Consider the following 17,364-nt stretch of genomic DNA (forward strand, 5'->3'; position numbering starts at 1 on the left):
ATATGTCTCTCTAAAATCCCAATATATGCCCCAACATATCAAATGTTACCTTCACACACATACAACTCACCCCTTGATGCCCCCCATACCATCACAGATGATGGCTTTTGCACCTTTCTCTGATAAACTAGATGATCGTGTTCACCTTTGGCACTGAGAACTCAACGTCCGGTTTTCTTGAAAACAAGCTGAAATGTGGACTCATCTGACCACAGCACACGTTTCCACTGTCTTTTGGGCCATCTGAGATGAGTTCGGGCCCAGAGAAATCAGCAAAATTTCTTCATAGAATTGATGAATGGCTTCTTCCTTGCATAATACAGTTTCAGGTTGCATTTCTGGATGCAGCAACAGACTGTGTTTAGTGACAATGGTTTTCCGACATACTCCTGAGCCCATGAGGCTATATTTGTCACATTAGCATGACGGTTTCTCAGGCAGTGCTGCCTGAGGACTTGAAGGTTACACACATTCAACAGTGGTTTCCAACCTTGCCCTTTACGCACGATGTCGTCTCTGAATTCCCTGAATCTCTTCACAATATTATGTACTGTAGATTTTGAAAGACCTACAATCTTTTTGTTGAAAAATGTTCTTTTTGAATTGACTGTCATGAATTTTGGCACAAAGAAGTGAGCCATGACCCATCTCTGCTTGCAAAAGACTGAGCCTTTGGGTATAAAAGGAGCATGCACCAAACATGTTACCAATTAACCTGCTTATTGTGGAATCTTCCAAAATGGAGTTACTTGAATATCCTATGAACTTTTCAGCCTGGCGGCACGGTGGTGTAGTGGTTAGCACTGTCGCCTCACAGCAAGAAGGTCCAGGTTCGAGCCCCGTGGCCGATGAGGGCCTTTCTGTGTGGAGTTTGCATGTTCTCCCCGTGTCCGCGTGGGTTTCCTCCGGGTGCTCCGGTTTCCCCCACAGTCCAAAGACATGCAGGTTAGGCTAATTGGTGGCTCCAAATTGACTGTGGGTGTGAGTGTGAATGCTTGTCTGTGTCTCTGTGTCAGCCCTGCGATAACCTGGCAACTTGTCCAGGGTGTACCCCGCCTTTCACCCATAGTCAGCTGGGATAGGCTCCAGCTTGCCTGCGACCCTGTAGAACAGGATAAAGCGGCTAGAGATAATGAGATGAGACTTTTCAGCCTTATTTTGCCTCTGTCCCAATTATTTTTTTTGAGTGTGTTGCAGGCATCAAATTATAACTTTGTTTATATTTACAAAATACAATTAAAGTGTATGTAATGTCCCTGAACCCCACTTTTTTCCTTGTACAAAGAAACAATCATCATGTTGATTGACCATGTGTTTTCAAACCATAGCTGATCCAAAAGGTCATAAATTGATGGAAAATCAATAAGATCAGCAGATTTTCACAGAATCTGCCGAGACTGAACTGGAAGATCCCGAAGGGGTGCGTGACATCACAAGTATAACAATCCAAGTATCAATTTCATTCCCGTGCGCAGCAGTGGTTAGACCAGTCTCTACATGGAATCATATTTTGGAGAGAATTCTGACAGTGATTCTTATGTCAGATGAAGGGGCAGATGATTATCAAGGATATTCTGGAGTAAATGGTTATCTTTTCGAGCCCCCAAGACGAGAAACTGCCAGTTCACTCAGTTCGCAACAGTCTTCCTCTGTAGCACGCGCAAGATGGAGAGATGGCGAGAGAGATGTGAAGAACACGGTGGTTACCTTTCATCATGGTTTCCTGAACAAAACTAAAAACAAATCAAGTCTTGCAATATTGCAATCTGAGAGCATTTAACACGTTTCAGTTAAAAATTAATGATGATTGTGTGCATGCATTTTTCTTCCTGTTAAAGTGCATTAGATATGATAAGATCGGATGTTGCGAGCGTGTAAATGTTGCTCATAATCCTGCGTCTGGTGCACTCTGTGTGAGAGAGAGAGAGATAATAGGGGAATCAATGAACTGTCCAAATGTTAAACAAATGTTTTTCTTTTTTGCTTCAATAATTCCCATGTGGTCATTCTGGTGGTGATGAACACTTGATGAATCTGATTTATTATTAGTAGGCAACACAAAATCTGCCCGTTTCGTTTGCACAAACCTCACCCACTGTCACTTTAGATTAGTGTCTTTTCTCGGAAATTGGTGAACTGAATGTCCTGCTGTATATGGATTTCAACATTCAAAACACAATGCAGCACTTTCCCATTGTTATTTTTGTAAGATTCCTACAACAATATCCAATCTCGGTGAATAAACAAGCACAGAGTCCGATGAACCGAAATGACCCAGATAACTGGGGTTCCGCATGTGACATTAGCCCTGGGGCAAGGCTGCCTTCTTCCGGGATCCGGAAGCCACAATTTATCAATAGTTTTGTGCTTGATAATAAAATAACAATTTATATTATTTTTCCCCGTTTTATTAATTCATTTTGGTTGTTACTAATGATGTATATTCATTTTAAGGCATTACAAATACTTGAAGGTGGTCAGTAAAACTATTGAAAATGTTTTCCTTGTACTTTTGTCAGTTAAATAAAGGTTCACATGAATTAAGAAATCACAGATTTTTTTTTTTGCATTTTGGAAAATATCCCAACTTTTCTGGAAATGAGGTTAGTACATTGAGCTGTCATTCTGTTAATATATTGTGACGTTAATGTACGCATATTCTCCTGCAAACACACGCTAGCTTGAAAAATCATTGGGAGTGTTGGCTTGGATCACCCCATAATATAAAAACATTATACGATCACAAGGTTACTTAGTCCAAACACTGCAAACACAATGCAACACATCAATCAGAAATCAAAAATACTTTAATATTCCTGAGGGGAATTTGAGTCATCAGTTTCAAATCAACCTACCCTCTTGAAGCTGCTGCATTATGACCATTGAGCTGTTCTTTTTCTTAGATATGGGCACATACTCTATCCATCCATCTGTTCCCGAGGGGATCCTGAAGAAAAATAATGGAAAATATGAGACAAGAACTCCTGCCTTTCGACTACTAGTGGTGTTCAGCTGGAACGAAGAAACGGAGTGAAATACCAGTTTTCATCATCTCTTCCACCTGAGCTGCTCCAGTAGTTCTTAAAAGAAAAGAGAAAAATAATGAGACTGAGGATATAGATTCCAAATAAGTATGCACACATCAGAAATAAATGATTCCTAATTTATAAGCACCTGTTACTGTTACACTGACCTTTGATCATCAGAGGTGCACAGAAATGAGCACAGATTCAAGCACACGTAATGAAATATACAGTCAAGCCGGAAAGTCTGCACACCCCTTTCACCTTCATGTTTTATTATGTTACAGACTTATTCTACAACAGATTGAGTTCATTTTTTGTCACAAAATAGCCCATAATGACAAAGTGAAAGCAAGTTTTTAGAAAACATGCAATTTTACTGACAAAAATGGGTTATTGAGGGGTTACATATCTGACACACCCTTAGCCTAATGATAATAATAATAATTTCAATTTATATAGCGCCTTTCACAAACCCAAGGACCCTTTACACAGGAGTTCCCCCCCCAAAAAAAAAAATAAATAAATAAAGCAGCCACACTAGGAAGAGTAGTGTGAGGTAAAAATAAAAAAAAAGTTTTCAAGTTAGCTTTGAAGGAAGAGAGAGAGAGAGAGAGAGAGAGAGTGTGGAACAGTTACGAAGTGATTGTGGTAACGAGTTCCAAAGTTTAGGAGCAGCAACACTGAATGATCTGCCACCCATAGATGCCAGTTTAAAACATGGGACAGTCAGAAGTCCACAGACAGAAGATCTGAGGGAGCGGGAGGGACAGTACAAATGAATTAGCTCACAGAGATAGGAAGGGGCGAAACCATGAAGAGCTTTATAGGTTAAAAGCAAGATTTTGCATTTAATCCGAGAAATAACTGGCAACCAATGCAGTTGCTGTAAAACAGGAGTAATGTGAGCAGTGCGCTTGGTGAGTGTGAGGACTCTAGCTGCTGAGTTTTGGATGTACTGCAGGCGATTGAGCAATGTGGCAGGGAGACCATGAAAGAGAGAATTGCAATCAAGATGAGAAAAAATAAACGCATTGACCAACATTTTGGCATCAGTTTCCAAGAGAAGAGGGTGGAGACGTGCAATATTGCAGAGGTGAAAGAAAGCATTCTTAGTAATTAGGTTAAAATGGGATTCAAATGAAAGGGTGGAGTCAAAGAGAACTCCAAGGTTTTTTTTTTTATAACTTGGGAAGGACTAATAGACTCAACATCAATAGTGAAACTGGAGAAGTTCAGAACCTGTCTTTTGGTACCTACTAATAGAACCTCCGTTTTGCTAGCATTAAGGCAGTTCTTATGCAACCATTGCATAAGAATACTTGGTTGATGCACCTTTGGCAGCAATTACAGCTTCAAGGCGTCTTGGGAAAGAAGCTACAAGCTTGGCACACTTATTTCTGGACATTTTTGCCCATTTCTCTTGGCATATCCTTGCAAGCTCTGTCAGGTCGGATGGGGAGCATCAAGTACACAGCCATTTTCAGCTCCTTCCATAGATGTTCAATTGGATTCAGGTCTGGGCTCTGACTGGGCCACTCAAGGATATTCAGAGACTTTCTCTGAAGCCACTCCTTTGTTCTCTTGGCTGTGTGCTTCGGGTCGTTGTCATGTTAGAAGGTGACATCACCCCAGTCTGAGGTCCAGAGTGCTCTGGAGCAGGTTTTCTTCAAGGATCTCAGTGTATTTAGCTGCATTCATCTTTCCCTCTATCATAACTAGTTGCCCCATCAGTGTGTGAAATATCTTGAAAATCAAAAATGGCCAACAGGGCTCTTAACCTTTCAATGTTCATGGCCAGCATTGAATGTATGACCCTCGGATGCCTGATGCACATCTAGTGTGTGTTTTTTGAAGTTCTGTGAGCCCAACACAAGAGGAGCATTCGCATACTTGTGATATTTGTCAGTTTTCAGTCTGGATTTTCTAACAGCGTACGGACCATAAATTGAACGGCAAGGTCGGCAAAACATCTGTTTTTGTGTATTTGAGTACAACAACCAATTGTATGTCTGCAGCCAACCTGGTTTAAATGTCCTCTCCCGCTTTTCTTCCTCATATCGCTTCTTAGTAGCTTTGATTTCTTCTTCTGTTTTCTTCTGCTTCACTTTCTCAGACAAACCCAGAAACTTCCACATGATTGTCACGAAAAGGCGAAAAAGTGCACTCCTGTAGAATCTCGCGCCACAATGTCAGCAAAATGTAATGTGATAAACTGCTCATTTACCGTAAGAGATGGCAGCTGATTTGCTTTTGTTTTAAAGATTTGTGACGTATCTGACAAAATAACCAATGAAAACAATCCTTGCAAAAGGTGGACGTGTCGTGTTAGGGACATGGTAATACAAGCATGAAACCATCAAAATGTATGTTCACGGGCGGGCCAATGTTTGTGGCATGACGGACTCGCTACTTTTTATAATTTATGGCCAGACGAAAAAGTTGACCGCGTCGGGCTACCGGGCACGCAGTAATTTTGCACACTGCGCCCCATTCCCGCTGCTGAAAAACATCCCCACATCATGATGCTGCCACTGCCATGCTTCACTGTAGGGATAGCATTAGCCAGGTGATGAGCGGTGCCTGGTTTCCTCCAGATGTGACACTTGGTACTCAGGCCAAAAAGTTCAATTTTGGTTTGAGAGTCCTCTAGGTGCCTTTTGGCAAACTCCAAGCGGGCTGTCATGTGCTTTTTACTAAGGAGTGGCTTCCATCTGGCCACTCTACCATAAAGACCTGATTTGTGGAGTGTTGCCTGGATGGTTGATCTTCTGAAAGGTTCTCCCATCTCCACAAGGATACGCTGGAGCTCTGTCAGAGTGACCCTCGGGTTCCTGCTCACCTCCCTGGCCAAGGCCCGTCTTCCCCGATTGCTCAGTTTGGCTAAGCAGCCAGGTCTAGGAAGATTCTTGGTAGTTCCAAACTTCTTCCACTTACGAATGATGGTGGCCACTGTGCTCTTTGGGACGTGTAAAGCTGCAGCAATTTTTCTGTACCCTTCTCCAGATCTATGCCTTGACACAATCCTGTTTCTGAGGTCTGCAGATAATTCCTTTGACCCCATGGCTTGGAGTTTGCACTGACATGCACCGTCAAATGTAGGACCTTATATAGGCAGGTATTGGCAATCCCCAATCATGTTCAACCAATTGAATTTACCACAAGTGGACTCCAATTAAGTTGTAGAAACATCTCAAGCAGTATCAGTGGAAATAAAATGCACCTCAGCTCACTTTTGGGTGTCATATCAAAGGGTGTGCATACTTGTGTACATGATATTTTACATTTTGATTTTTAATAAATTAGCACAAATGTCTAAAAACCTGCTTTCACTTTGTCATTTTGGGCTATTTTGTGTAGAATTTTGTGACAAAAAATGAACTCAATCTATTGTAGAATAAGTCTGTAATGTAATAAAACATGGAGAAGGTGAAAGGGCTATGCAGACTTAGTTTGAATTAGTTTCAGTTACATGTCCTAAATATCCTTAAAAATGTATCTAAATTCACATAAACATACCCTGGTTTATGCAGCAATAAGCCAATAAAAGGAAAGCTTTCAGCAGACTACAGCTGTCTAAGTAAAGCCAGTTTCCCCCAGATGACTTTCAGCCTGATGATGATGATGTCTCAGAACCCCCCCAAAAAAAAAAGAAAAAATCAAGAGTGCTCGGAGAGATGGTAATCAAGGACCATAACTCTGGTAAAATGCGACTGAATTGAATGAAATTGCAATATGCATATTCCCAACATATGCCAAAGAATCCTATCAAGTTTTGTGAAATTCCTCCAAAAATTGTGAGAGCAGTTGATTTCAGAATGTGAGTAACCTTACCAGGACAGAAAATTCTTTACTTGAGAGTTGAGATTGGCACTCTTTGAATTTACAATATGATGTCCTCAGCTACGGCTGATTTAGCACCTAAATTTAGTGACAAAACTTCGTCATCGAACATTATTAATCAGAAAATTTGCTATTAAAATCTCAGCATGTGAGCACTGCTACAGCGCTTTCTAAAAGCCACCAATTAGATGACGCCAAACTCACAGGACAGCAAATAGTGGTGATGGTGAAGTGTAAACAAAACAAAACAAACTAATGCCCAGGTCAGACGGCAGAAAGACGCATGCTGCAACCTGCGATCGGTCGGGTGGCGACTAATTGCAAGTGGATGCAGGCGTTTTGCATCAAATCCTTCATTGTGGTCAGACATATTGCAAGACGTAGAGTTTTTAAGCTGAATCAACCAGTCGGAAGCAGACGCAGCTAGATGCAGCGCACAGAAAACCTTTAAAAAATATAAGGCCATAAGACTGCTCGCAGGTTGCTGTAAACTATTTGCAGGTGCAGTCTGCGTCTACCCACGATGCATCGCAGCCATCTCTAAAGACTTGTCTTCCCCTGCATCAGCCTCCGTCTAGCTGCCACTACCTGCTTCCACCTGCAATTGGTCGCTCAAGCATTGCACGACCGCCTGCCTCTACCTGTACATGCATCATCCTGTTATTTGCACCAACTGGAAGTGAATCACAGCTGAAATGCGAACAGATCATTAGCCACTTGCGTCGACCTGCCTCTACTAAAGACCCTCTGCAACACTGCCATTATCTGCGTCATCGTGCATCGATGCAAAACCAGTTTTTCGTCTACCTGCGATTTTGTTATCGCAGGGAGACACAAGTAGTTGAAAACCAGCTGCAGCCTGCCGTCTGACCTGGGCGTAACTTTATTATTACCTCAAGTACACTCTGAAAAATGTTTATGCTAGCCTGTTTTCTGCACATGCTGACTTCTGGATCACAATGATTAATGACGGAAGCACAACATTTAATTGCATGACTCTTGTTAGAGGGTCATCATATTCGGAAATCATCATCATCATCATCATCATCACACACACAGATTATAGCCAGTTCTTTTTTTTATTGGGAGCAACTAACACAGTGTGATGAGTACTATTCTTAAAAAAAGAGTCCCCCCCGGGGGGGGTGAAAAGGCGTAAGCTTGATTCTGTGAAGTTGATTTAGAGGCGCTGCAATTACGAATACGGTACTATGTTTTTTAGGCTTCCAAAAAAATTGAAATATGGAGGGGAAAAAAAAAAAAAAGAGAGATGACCCAGTAGTTTGTCTTTCAATGCTTTGTTCTTACTGAAAAAAGGTGTCCCAGCTTACATAGACTGAAAAACTAAAATATTGGGCATGATCACTAGGACCAAACGAACATATGCATACACACAGTTATCCAATAATTCAACCATGTGGCAGCAGCACAATGCATAAAATCATGCAAATACACTTGAAGAGCTTCAGTTAACGTTGACATCAAACATGCTTTAATACATTTTGCTCCTGCCACATAACTGAATGACAGGATAACTGCATAAATGGGCACAAGTACAAGTATTCCAATTAAAGTGGACGGTGAGTGTATGTAAGGAAGCGGATCAAATTAAATTCTCACCTCCTCTTTGTAGGAAACACCCATATTGCTACTGCCGATGAGGAGTAGCTCCAACTCTTTCTTGTGTCTCTTCAAATACTGCACAGCGTCCTATAGACAAGGAGGAGGAGAGTTTTACAGCACTGTATTATTCTCAGCCAAGCAGTCCACACTAGGACGAGGGCAAAGACAGTGGCTGTGTCCGAAATCACTCACTCACTCATTCACTACTCCCTATTCACTATCTAGGGAATTCTATACAGAGGACTATAGTGAGCTCATTGGTAAAATGGAAAAAACTCTTTTGGACACTACTCTGCCTTGCCGTTATTTACATCATTACTGCCACACAATTAAAACGTGCCAGAACAGTCAGTTGGTGGGTTTTCAATATAATACATACATACATACATACATGTATTTTTGTGATGAATCCATATTATACTGTGCGTATTTCCCACAATAATAAATACAAAGTACTTTGTGTCTGCTGCATCTTTCAGTTCTTTTAAAGTGCTGATGACACGTTTTTGACATCTTTGGCGATGTTTTATAACATAAAAACTAATTCCCGATGATCCATATATTAATTCACGAAGGCGCCTATTTTACAAGTTATGATAAAAAACGCGGCTATTTGGGCAAATTTGACGGGGCTGCAGCACCCAGGAGACGAAAGAGGAGGAGGAGCTATATGACGTCAGCGAAAGAACCTTCCTCCTAACTTACCAGTTTGTTGTTGATGCGACAGGTGTTCAGTTTATCATTATTAGTATTATTAAATATATATATATATATATATATATATATATATATATATATATTAGTTATTATGCCTTCGCGTTGTGTTGCCGGCTTTTGCTCCAAAACCCACAAGGATGGGGTAAGTTTGTAAAAAGACCCAATTTATACCAGTGGCTATAAATGCCACCACAGGTTCTATGGGCAACTAGTGACACGGAAATCAGGGAAACAGGAGAATAAAAGTTAAGAAAAGATTTTATTTTTACAAAGTCATCAATAAAAACATAATTAGAGCCAGATAAAAAAAATACATAAACAGGCAAACCAGACAGCAGATGCAAAGTGCTACGTGCTTAATTAAATAAATCACAGTCTGTGAGCAGAAGGTAATCGGATGAGTATACAAGTACTCAGCAAAATACTACGACCACACAAAAACACTGCAATTTATGGACTGAGACACCCTCATCCGCCAATTAATATGAAACGGCTTCAGGTGCACCTGTGACAGCCAGCGCGGCTGAACCCCGCCCCCAGCGCTCCGCGCACCAGCCTAAAAGTTTATTCAAGTTTCCCAGAGATCCCGAGGTGCATGCGAAGTGGGTGAAGCAAGTCAGGCGCACTCACCAATATCCGTCCTGTGCTCTGAACACTTCGATTTGGATTGTTTTGGCACCTTCCCAGCTTAAAAGAATCTCTTGGGTGTTCAGTTCAGCACAAACGTGTTACTACCATCAGCAGTGCTTACAGTCAGTGTTGCCAGATTGGGAGGTTTCCCGCCCAGATTGGGGCGGTTTCAAGTGCATTTTGGTGGGTTTTGAACAGTATCTGGTAACACTGCCTACAGTATTCCGACGACTCCTCCAAAGACAGTCCTCCTGTCAGAACATGTGTTGTGAAACGACATAAGATAAAGGTACGTAGAGCTATAGATTCTACATGATAATCATAAATGTAATCATAAAGTCGGCGTGATATCAGTCATGTATTTGCTTGTGAAAGCTTGCGGCTTTCATGTAACTGCCGCCTAGCAACGAGAGGCAAAGGGTAAAGAGGGTAGGCTATCATAGATTCTATTCGGAAGAGATCAACACAATTCTACACTCCCAGAAGAGGAAGAGCTAGCACTAGAGAGTTCACCGGCGTTTTCATGCGCCATTTCCATTGAGTAGAACCAGAGTAGAACAGCCAGTGAACCGCAGCGTGTTCTCCCGCTGACATCACAACATGGCCGCGAGCCACGGACCCAGTTTTCTTGCGCTGTGCAATTAAAAGTTGGATATTCGCGTAACAACAGCTTCTTTTCACGTAATTATAACAGAAATCTAACATGTTTGCCATGGTGTATAGTTTATTTAAGAAATTGCATAGAGTCATGTTCGTGTCATCAGCACTTTAAATCAAGGCTGAATACTTTCTTCTTTGTCGCTGCCTTTTATTAAATCAAATTTGAGGCGTTTGATCCATGCCTCGCTCTGAACTGTAACATTTATTCTTATATTTTTATCTGTCTTATTCTATTTTAGTTTATGTTCTATTCTCTTTCTATTTTTAACTGTACTCGAATGTCCGTTTATAATGTGTTTCTTCCTCCGTCCAACACACTTCTTTTTTCTTCTTTCAGCGTGATGGGATATATTGCCTGGTTAGTGACCATCGGTTGTACACTACTTTTCATGATGCATTGTGGGATACTATAAGCCCACTATATAGGGTGTAATAATTCTCACTATACATTTGGAAAGCACTACAAAATGGCAAACTCGCTATATGGTCCACTATAGAGTGACTAGTGAGGGATTTCGGATACAGGGAAAGTTTTCGACAATGTCTCTGTGGCAGCGGGGGCGTGGTCGAGCAATGGCTGTGAACGGTGAGGAGTCACGTGAACCAGCAGGTTACGTGATGAGTGAGACCTGTGATTACTGGCTGTCGATTAACGTGTGTCTTACGTCTTTCAGTGGCTAGTAATCAGGGAGCCGTGCTATCGAGCGCCATGTTTGCGAAGTAAATCACACCTGGAACACATACAGTGGTGCTTGAAAGTTTGTGAACCCTTTAGAATTTTCTTTATTTCTGCATAAATAGGACCTAAAACATAATCAGATTTTCACACAAGTCCTTAAAGTAGATAAAGAGAACCCAGTTAAACAAATGAGATAAAAATATTATACTTGGTCATTTACAGTATTTATTGAGGAAAATGATCCAATATCTGTGAGTGACAAAAGCATGTGAACCTCTAGGATTAGCAGTTAATTTGAAGGTGAAATTAGAGTCAGGTGTTTTCAATCAATGGGATGACAATCAGGTGTGAGTGGGCACCCTGTTTTATTTAAAGAACAGGGATCTATCAAAGTCTGATCTTCACAACACATGTTTGTGGAAGTGTATCATGGCACGAACAAAGGAGATTTCTGAGGACCTCAGAAAAAGCATTGTTGATGCTCATCAGGCTGGAAAAAACCCATCTCTAAAGAGTTTGGATTCCACCAATCCGCAGTCAGACAGATTGTGTACAAATGGAGGAAATTCAAGACCATTGTTACCCTCCCCAGGAGTGGTCGACCAACAAAGGTCACTCCAAGAGCAAGGCGTGTAATAGTTGGCGAGGTCACAAAGGACCCCAGGGTAACTTCTAAGCAACCGAAGGCCTCTCTCACATTGGCTAATGTTAATGTTCATGAGTCCACCATCAGGAGAACACTGAACAACAATGGTGTGCATGGCAGGGTTGCAAGGCGAAAGCCACTGCTCTCCAAAAAAAAAGAAACCTTTATTTGTCACATGTACACTTCAAGCACAGTGAAATTCATCCTCTGCATTTGACCCATCTGAAGCAGTGAACACACACACACACACACTCAGAGCAGTGGGCAGCCACACCAGAGCGCCTGGGGAGCAGTCAGGGATCAGGTACCTTGCTCAAGGGCACCTCAGCCCAAGGCCACCCCACGTCAACCTAACTGCATGTCTTTGGATTGTGGGGGAAACCGGAGCACCCAGAGGAAACCCACGCAGACACAGGGAGAACATGCAAACTCCACACAGAAAGGCCCTCGCCGGCCGCTGGGTTCGAACCCGGAACCTTCTTGCTGTGAGGCAACCGTGCTAACCACTATACCACCGTGTCGCCCCACATTGCTGCTCGTCTGCAGTTTGCTAAAGATCACATGGACAAGCCAGAAGGCTATTGGAAAAATGTTTTGTGGATGGATGAGAACAAAATAGAACTTTTTGGTTTAAATGAGAAGCATTATGTTATGTTTGGAGAAAGGAAAACACTGCATTCCAGCAAAAGAACCTTATCCCATCTGTGAAACATGGTGGTGGTAGTATCATGGTTTGGGCCTGTTTTGCTGCATCTGGGCCAGGATGGCTTGCAATCATTGATGAATCAATGAATTCTGAATTATACCAGCGAATTCTAAAGGAAAACGTCAGGACATCTGTCCATGAACTGAATCTCAAGAGAAAGTGGGTCATGCAGCAAAACAATGACCCTGAGCACACAAGTTGTTCTACCAAAGAATGGTTAAAGAATAAAGTTAATGTTTTGGAATGGCCAAGTCAAAGTCCTAACCTTAATCCAATCGAAATGTTGTGGAAGGACCTGAAGCGAGCAGTTCATGTGAGGAAACCCACCAACATCCCAGAGTTGAAGCTGTTCTGTACGGAGGAATGAGCTAAAATTCTTCCAAGCCGGTGTGCAGGACTGATCAACGGTTACTGGAAACGTTTAGTTGCAGTTATTGTTGCACAAAGGGGTCACACCAGATACTGAAAGCAAAGGTTCACATACTTTTGCCATTCACAGATATGTGATATTGGATCATTTTCCTCAGTAAATAAATGACCAAGTATAATATTTTTTGTCTCATTTGTTTAACTGGGTTCTCTTTATCTACTTTTAGGACTTGTGTGAAAATCTGATGATGTTTTAGGTCATATTTATGCAGAAATATAGAAAATTCTAAAGGGTTCACAAACTTTCAAGCACCACTGTATCTCCCAGCTCCTCATTGTCTGAACCTGAAAGTGTTACAGTCTCCCCCTTTCACAGATCATGATCTAAATAAAATTGTAGTCTAGTACACTAGTCTATTCTAGTAAAATATGAAAACTGGATATCATTCGTGAGAAAACGCAAGAAGCTCCATAATACATACCTGTGATATAGATGCCTATTTTAATCTAAAATTACGCCCTATACCCCAGCCCCATACCCCTAGCTTGAAAGGAACTGCTCTATTAATGCTTCTGTGCTTCACTCCAAAGTGAAATTGAGTGAAGTTTTGAATACTCCTTTGGCAGTGTGAGGAAACGTGAACGTTATGAGCAGAAAACAGGTGGTAGCACTTGTATTTTTTGGAACGGTTTTACTCTTTCACAACAGCCATAAAACAAGAGCTCTGTGACATTTCAGCATTTTCTGAAATCCACAGGACTTTGGCAGGCCTCTCACATGGAGTAAAAAGCTGCTGCTGGAAATGAGGCATGCTTAATTTGTAATCCTTGGAAATGGAAACACTCAATGAATGAAAAATATAGCTCCAGAATAAGTTCAAGCTTAACGTACCATTTACTCTGGCCTGATTAGGAGGGAAGTGAGATGCCTTTATGAGATTTTCTACACTATATGGCCAAAGGTTTGTGGACACCTGCCATTAAACTCATGCTTTTTCAACATTCCATTCCAGATTTAGTACCCCTTTGCTATTATACAAAGTCCCACTCTTCACAGTGATTACCATTACAGAGTACAGTATATATGGCCAAAAAGTATGTGGAAATCTGACCATCACAACCAACGAGGGAATGAATCTTCAAATGTTCAATCTCGTTCCAGATTTATTCCCTGTTATAATAAGCTCCACTCTTTTTGGAAAGCTTTCCACTAGATTTTGAAGCATGGCTGTGGGGGTTTGCCCATTTAGCCACAAGAGCATTAGTAAGGTCAGGCACCGATGTTGGGTGAGGAGGCCTGGCATGCAGTCAGCATTCCAATTCATCCCAAACGTGTTCAATAATGCTGAGGTCAGGGCCCTGTATAGGACAAGTTTTTCCACTGCAACTTCTAACCTTAGCAATCCATGTCTTCATGGAGCTCACTTTGTGCACATTTTGATACTCGAACAGGTTTGGGCCTCTTAGTTTCAGTGAAGTGAAAGTCCTGTACAAAGGCATTCGGGACAAATGCATACTTTCAACTTTGTGCCAAACAAAGGCCCATGTATAGGTATGATTGTTAGGTGTCCACATAAACAGCTATTTTGTTGCTGTGCTTATAGAAAAAGGAACTGCATATTTATACAGTAGATTGTAGAAGTAATTCAGAATGCTTTTCAGTATTTAAAAAAAAAAAGTTTTATTGAGGTATACAAGCCAACAATATAAATGTTGTGACCAGTAATTTTATTTAACATGCTTAGTGGCCACTTAAAGGTAGACTGCCTTTCAGCTTTTTCAAGTGTAGGTCATAAAAAGAATTTTCCCTGACACCCAATTATTTCTGTTTAGTGGACCAAAAGCTATTGAATTAGAAATCACAGACTTCCAAAATTTTATCGGGTGCTTTTTCTAATGGAACAATTAATGAATTTAGAGCCACGTGGCCTTAAATTCTCTGCTATTTTTTCCTGCTTCACCATGACGCAATACAAGATACTATGTCATGCATCACATGGTGGGCTTTCCCCATTCACACAAGGCATTGTGGGATACAAATTTGAAAAAGGAGAGAAAAATGGAGGACGTGAGTGTGCAAATGAAACGTGAAAGACCGACTACAGTAACAGAAAGCCAGAAGAAAAGACGTTATGTTGCGAAGGAAAGGAAACACAGGACCAAACTAATAAATATCGGCGGTCAGCAAGTACCTCTGTGTGATCAGCTGTTCGTTTAGCTACAGAATGACATAACTGTCAGCGCACGGTCAAAGGTAAATCTGTGCATGCGCACACAGACTTCCTCTGTCTGCTTGATTACACGAAGTAAGTGATTTCATGCACGTTATTTGCTTTAATCCCCTCAAATTAAATAACTTCCCAGCCACATAATGGCCTGATATTTTGTGAGATATTACAGAAATAAACATACATCACAATGACCACATTTCAGAGGGAACTAAACTTCACCGATTTTATGAAATCGAAAGGCCGTCTAGCTTTAAATAGTCCAAAAGGCTTATTCTTGTGCAAGACTTAAACTATAAGTGATGTAAAAAACTAGAAATTATAAATAAAGCAGCTTTACACTTACCATCCAAACAATTCTATTGTCCAAGTATCTTAATTATGAATTATAATATTAAGAATGTTTTTATTCATAACTTACCTGGCGAGGCTGTCCCCCATGTCCCAGCATTTCAGTGTAGTACTCCACATTTTCAGTCATGAACTCATCTCCTTCATGGAACAGCAGGTAACTCAGAGCACAGAACACAGCCTGCATCAGATTGTTCACTAGAGAGACAGAGAGAGAGAGAGAAGCCAAGATTTAACACACACACACACACACACACACACACACACACAGTCTGTTAACAATCTAGCATCTAGACGGTTGCACCAACTGACTTCAAATTTCCAGGGCAGGTGGGCAATGGTCCATAGATTATCTGATTAAATTTTGGGGGAAATCGGGTCAAAGTGAAGGTCAAGGTCACAGGAAAGGTCAACCTTTTGGTCAAAATAACATTTTCCATTAAAACGGTTGCCGATAGACAGATGTTTACTATTATGAGCATATAGGAATTCCCATATGGCCTTTCATCTGACACCATGCTCTTTGACCTTGAAAGGTCAAACTGAAGGTCATGGGTTTTCAAAGGGCTATAACTTTAAAATGGTTCATGATAGCCAGATGTTTACCATTATCAACATATAGAGAGCGTGCACGTGACGTCACGAGGTCACGTGATATTTGTTTATCCGCCATTTTGGACGGCAAGGTCGTGCATAGAACTTAGACGAACCCGTTCTAATTATCAAGTGTGTGGGAGTAGATCTTTCGAGAATGGTTATATCTTGTTCAGCATTTGGTTGTACCAATAGACAGGGCCAAAAGGAGGGCCTGTCATTTTATAGATTCCCCACAGACGAGGAGAGACGTGCAAAATGGGTGTCCGCTGTGCGAAGAGAAAACTGGTACCCCAGTTCTACCAGCCGAATTTGTAGTGAACACTTCATATCAGGTAGGTGTAATCTTCTAATTCAATACTCCTAGTACATCTGTTAAATTGATTTTCGGATTGAATGATAACTGCATACTTAGAAACTAGACAGTCTCTAATGTTTAAAATGGCTATGCCGAGCCCTACTACCCTGGCCTAGTCTATGACAATGTTTTATCTTTTTGGCTCATATATGCCTTTGAAAGGCCAATCCATAGTAGGGATGGCGAAAACTAAAAAAAATCTTGACCGACCACCGAGCCTCATTAGCTGGTTAAAGTCGGTTAACCTATGAGTTTAAACAGGGATGCAAACGGCGGATGCGACTTTTTCACGGCTGAATCGTGCAGATCCGATTTTTTTTTTAGGGGGGGCGTTGGAGTGTCTGAATAATTTCATCAAAGTAAATTATGTATTAAAATTACTAAATGAGCAAATGCTGTTACAGTCCATGAAACATAGGAAGTATTAGTATGAGAAGAAGGCAGTTGGTTAGAAAGCTGCGCACATTTGCGCAGCTTCCGCGCAGGCGTGTGCGGCTTTCTGATTTACTGTTTTTCAGACAAAAACATACATATTCACAACCCTGTCATTATCTGGAACTGAGTTTAGATTACGAACATTCTTAAGATAAAACGTCCTGCATAGTATCTTTATGATAAACGTCTTAATGCCACTTACCCGTGAGGTTATCAAGTAGACATTCTTCTTCGGAACCTTCCAGAGGTATAGTTGGGATACCCATCCCGCAACAAAATATTTATAAGCTTCCAGGCTCTTGTAAGCTTTGAGGGCTTTGCCAGTGTAACACGATTCACGATTAACGAGAAAATTGTAAATGTCGTGATAGGCCAGATCGGGCAAAATCGCTGGCACCGCAACTCTGAATTTCCCTGAACAAGGATTGCGGTAAGTTGTACGGATCTGGAATCCCCAACCTGGAACACTTTTCCACGTAACGCTGCCTCACGTTACCTTCAA

The 17,364-nt window shown here is 41.3% G+C and overlaps 1 protein-coding gene across 2 annotated transcripts in view; it reads right to left on the reverse strand.

The window, feature by feature from the left end:
- p3h2 (prolyl 3-hydroxylase 2) overlaps nt 1–17,364 on the reverse strand; it is a 129,176-nt gene that overhangs the window by 39,246 nt on the left and 72,566 nt on the right. For both annotated transcript variants that reach the window (XM_060941824.1, XM_060941823.1), the window contains exons 5-8: nt 15,546–15,673; nt 8,487–8,576; nt 3,040–3,080; nt 2,856–2,947 (exon numbers count right to left, since the gene is read on the reverse strand). In XM_060941824.1, coding sequence (XP_060797807.1) covers nt 2,856–2,947; nt 3,040–3,080; nt 8,487–8,576; nt 15,546–15,673 — 351 coding nt within the window. The remainder of the gene's footprint in view (nt 1–2,855; nt 2,948–3,039; nt 3,081–8,486; nt 8,577–15,545; nt 15,674–17,364) is intronic.

The sequence above is a fragment of the Neoarius graeffei genome, chromosome 15 (genome assembly GCF_027579695.1).
Source record: "Neoarius graeffei isolate fNeoGra1 chromosome 15, fNeoGra1.pri, whole genome shotgun sequence".
Classification (NCBI taxonomy): Eukaryota; Metazoa; Chordata; class Actinopteri; order Siluriformes; family Ariidae; genus Neoarius; species Neoarius graeffei.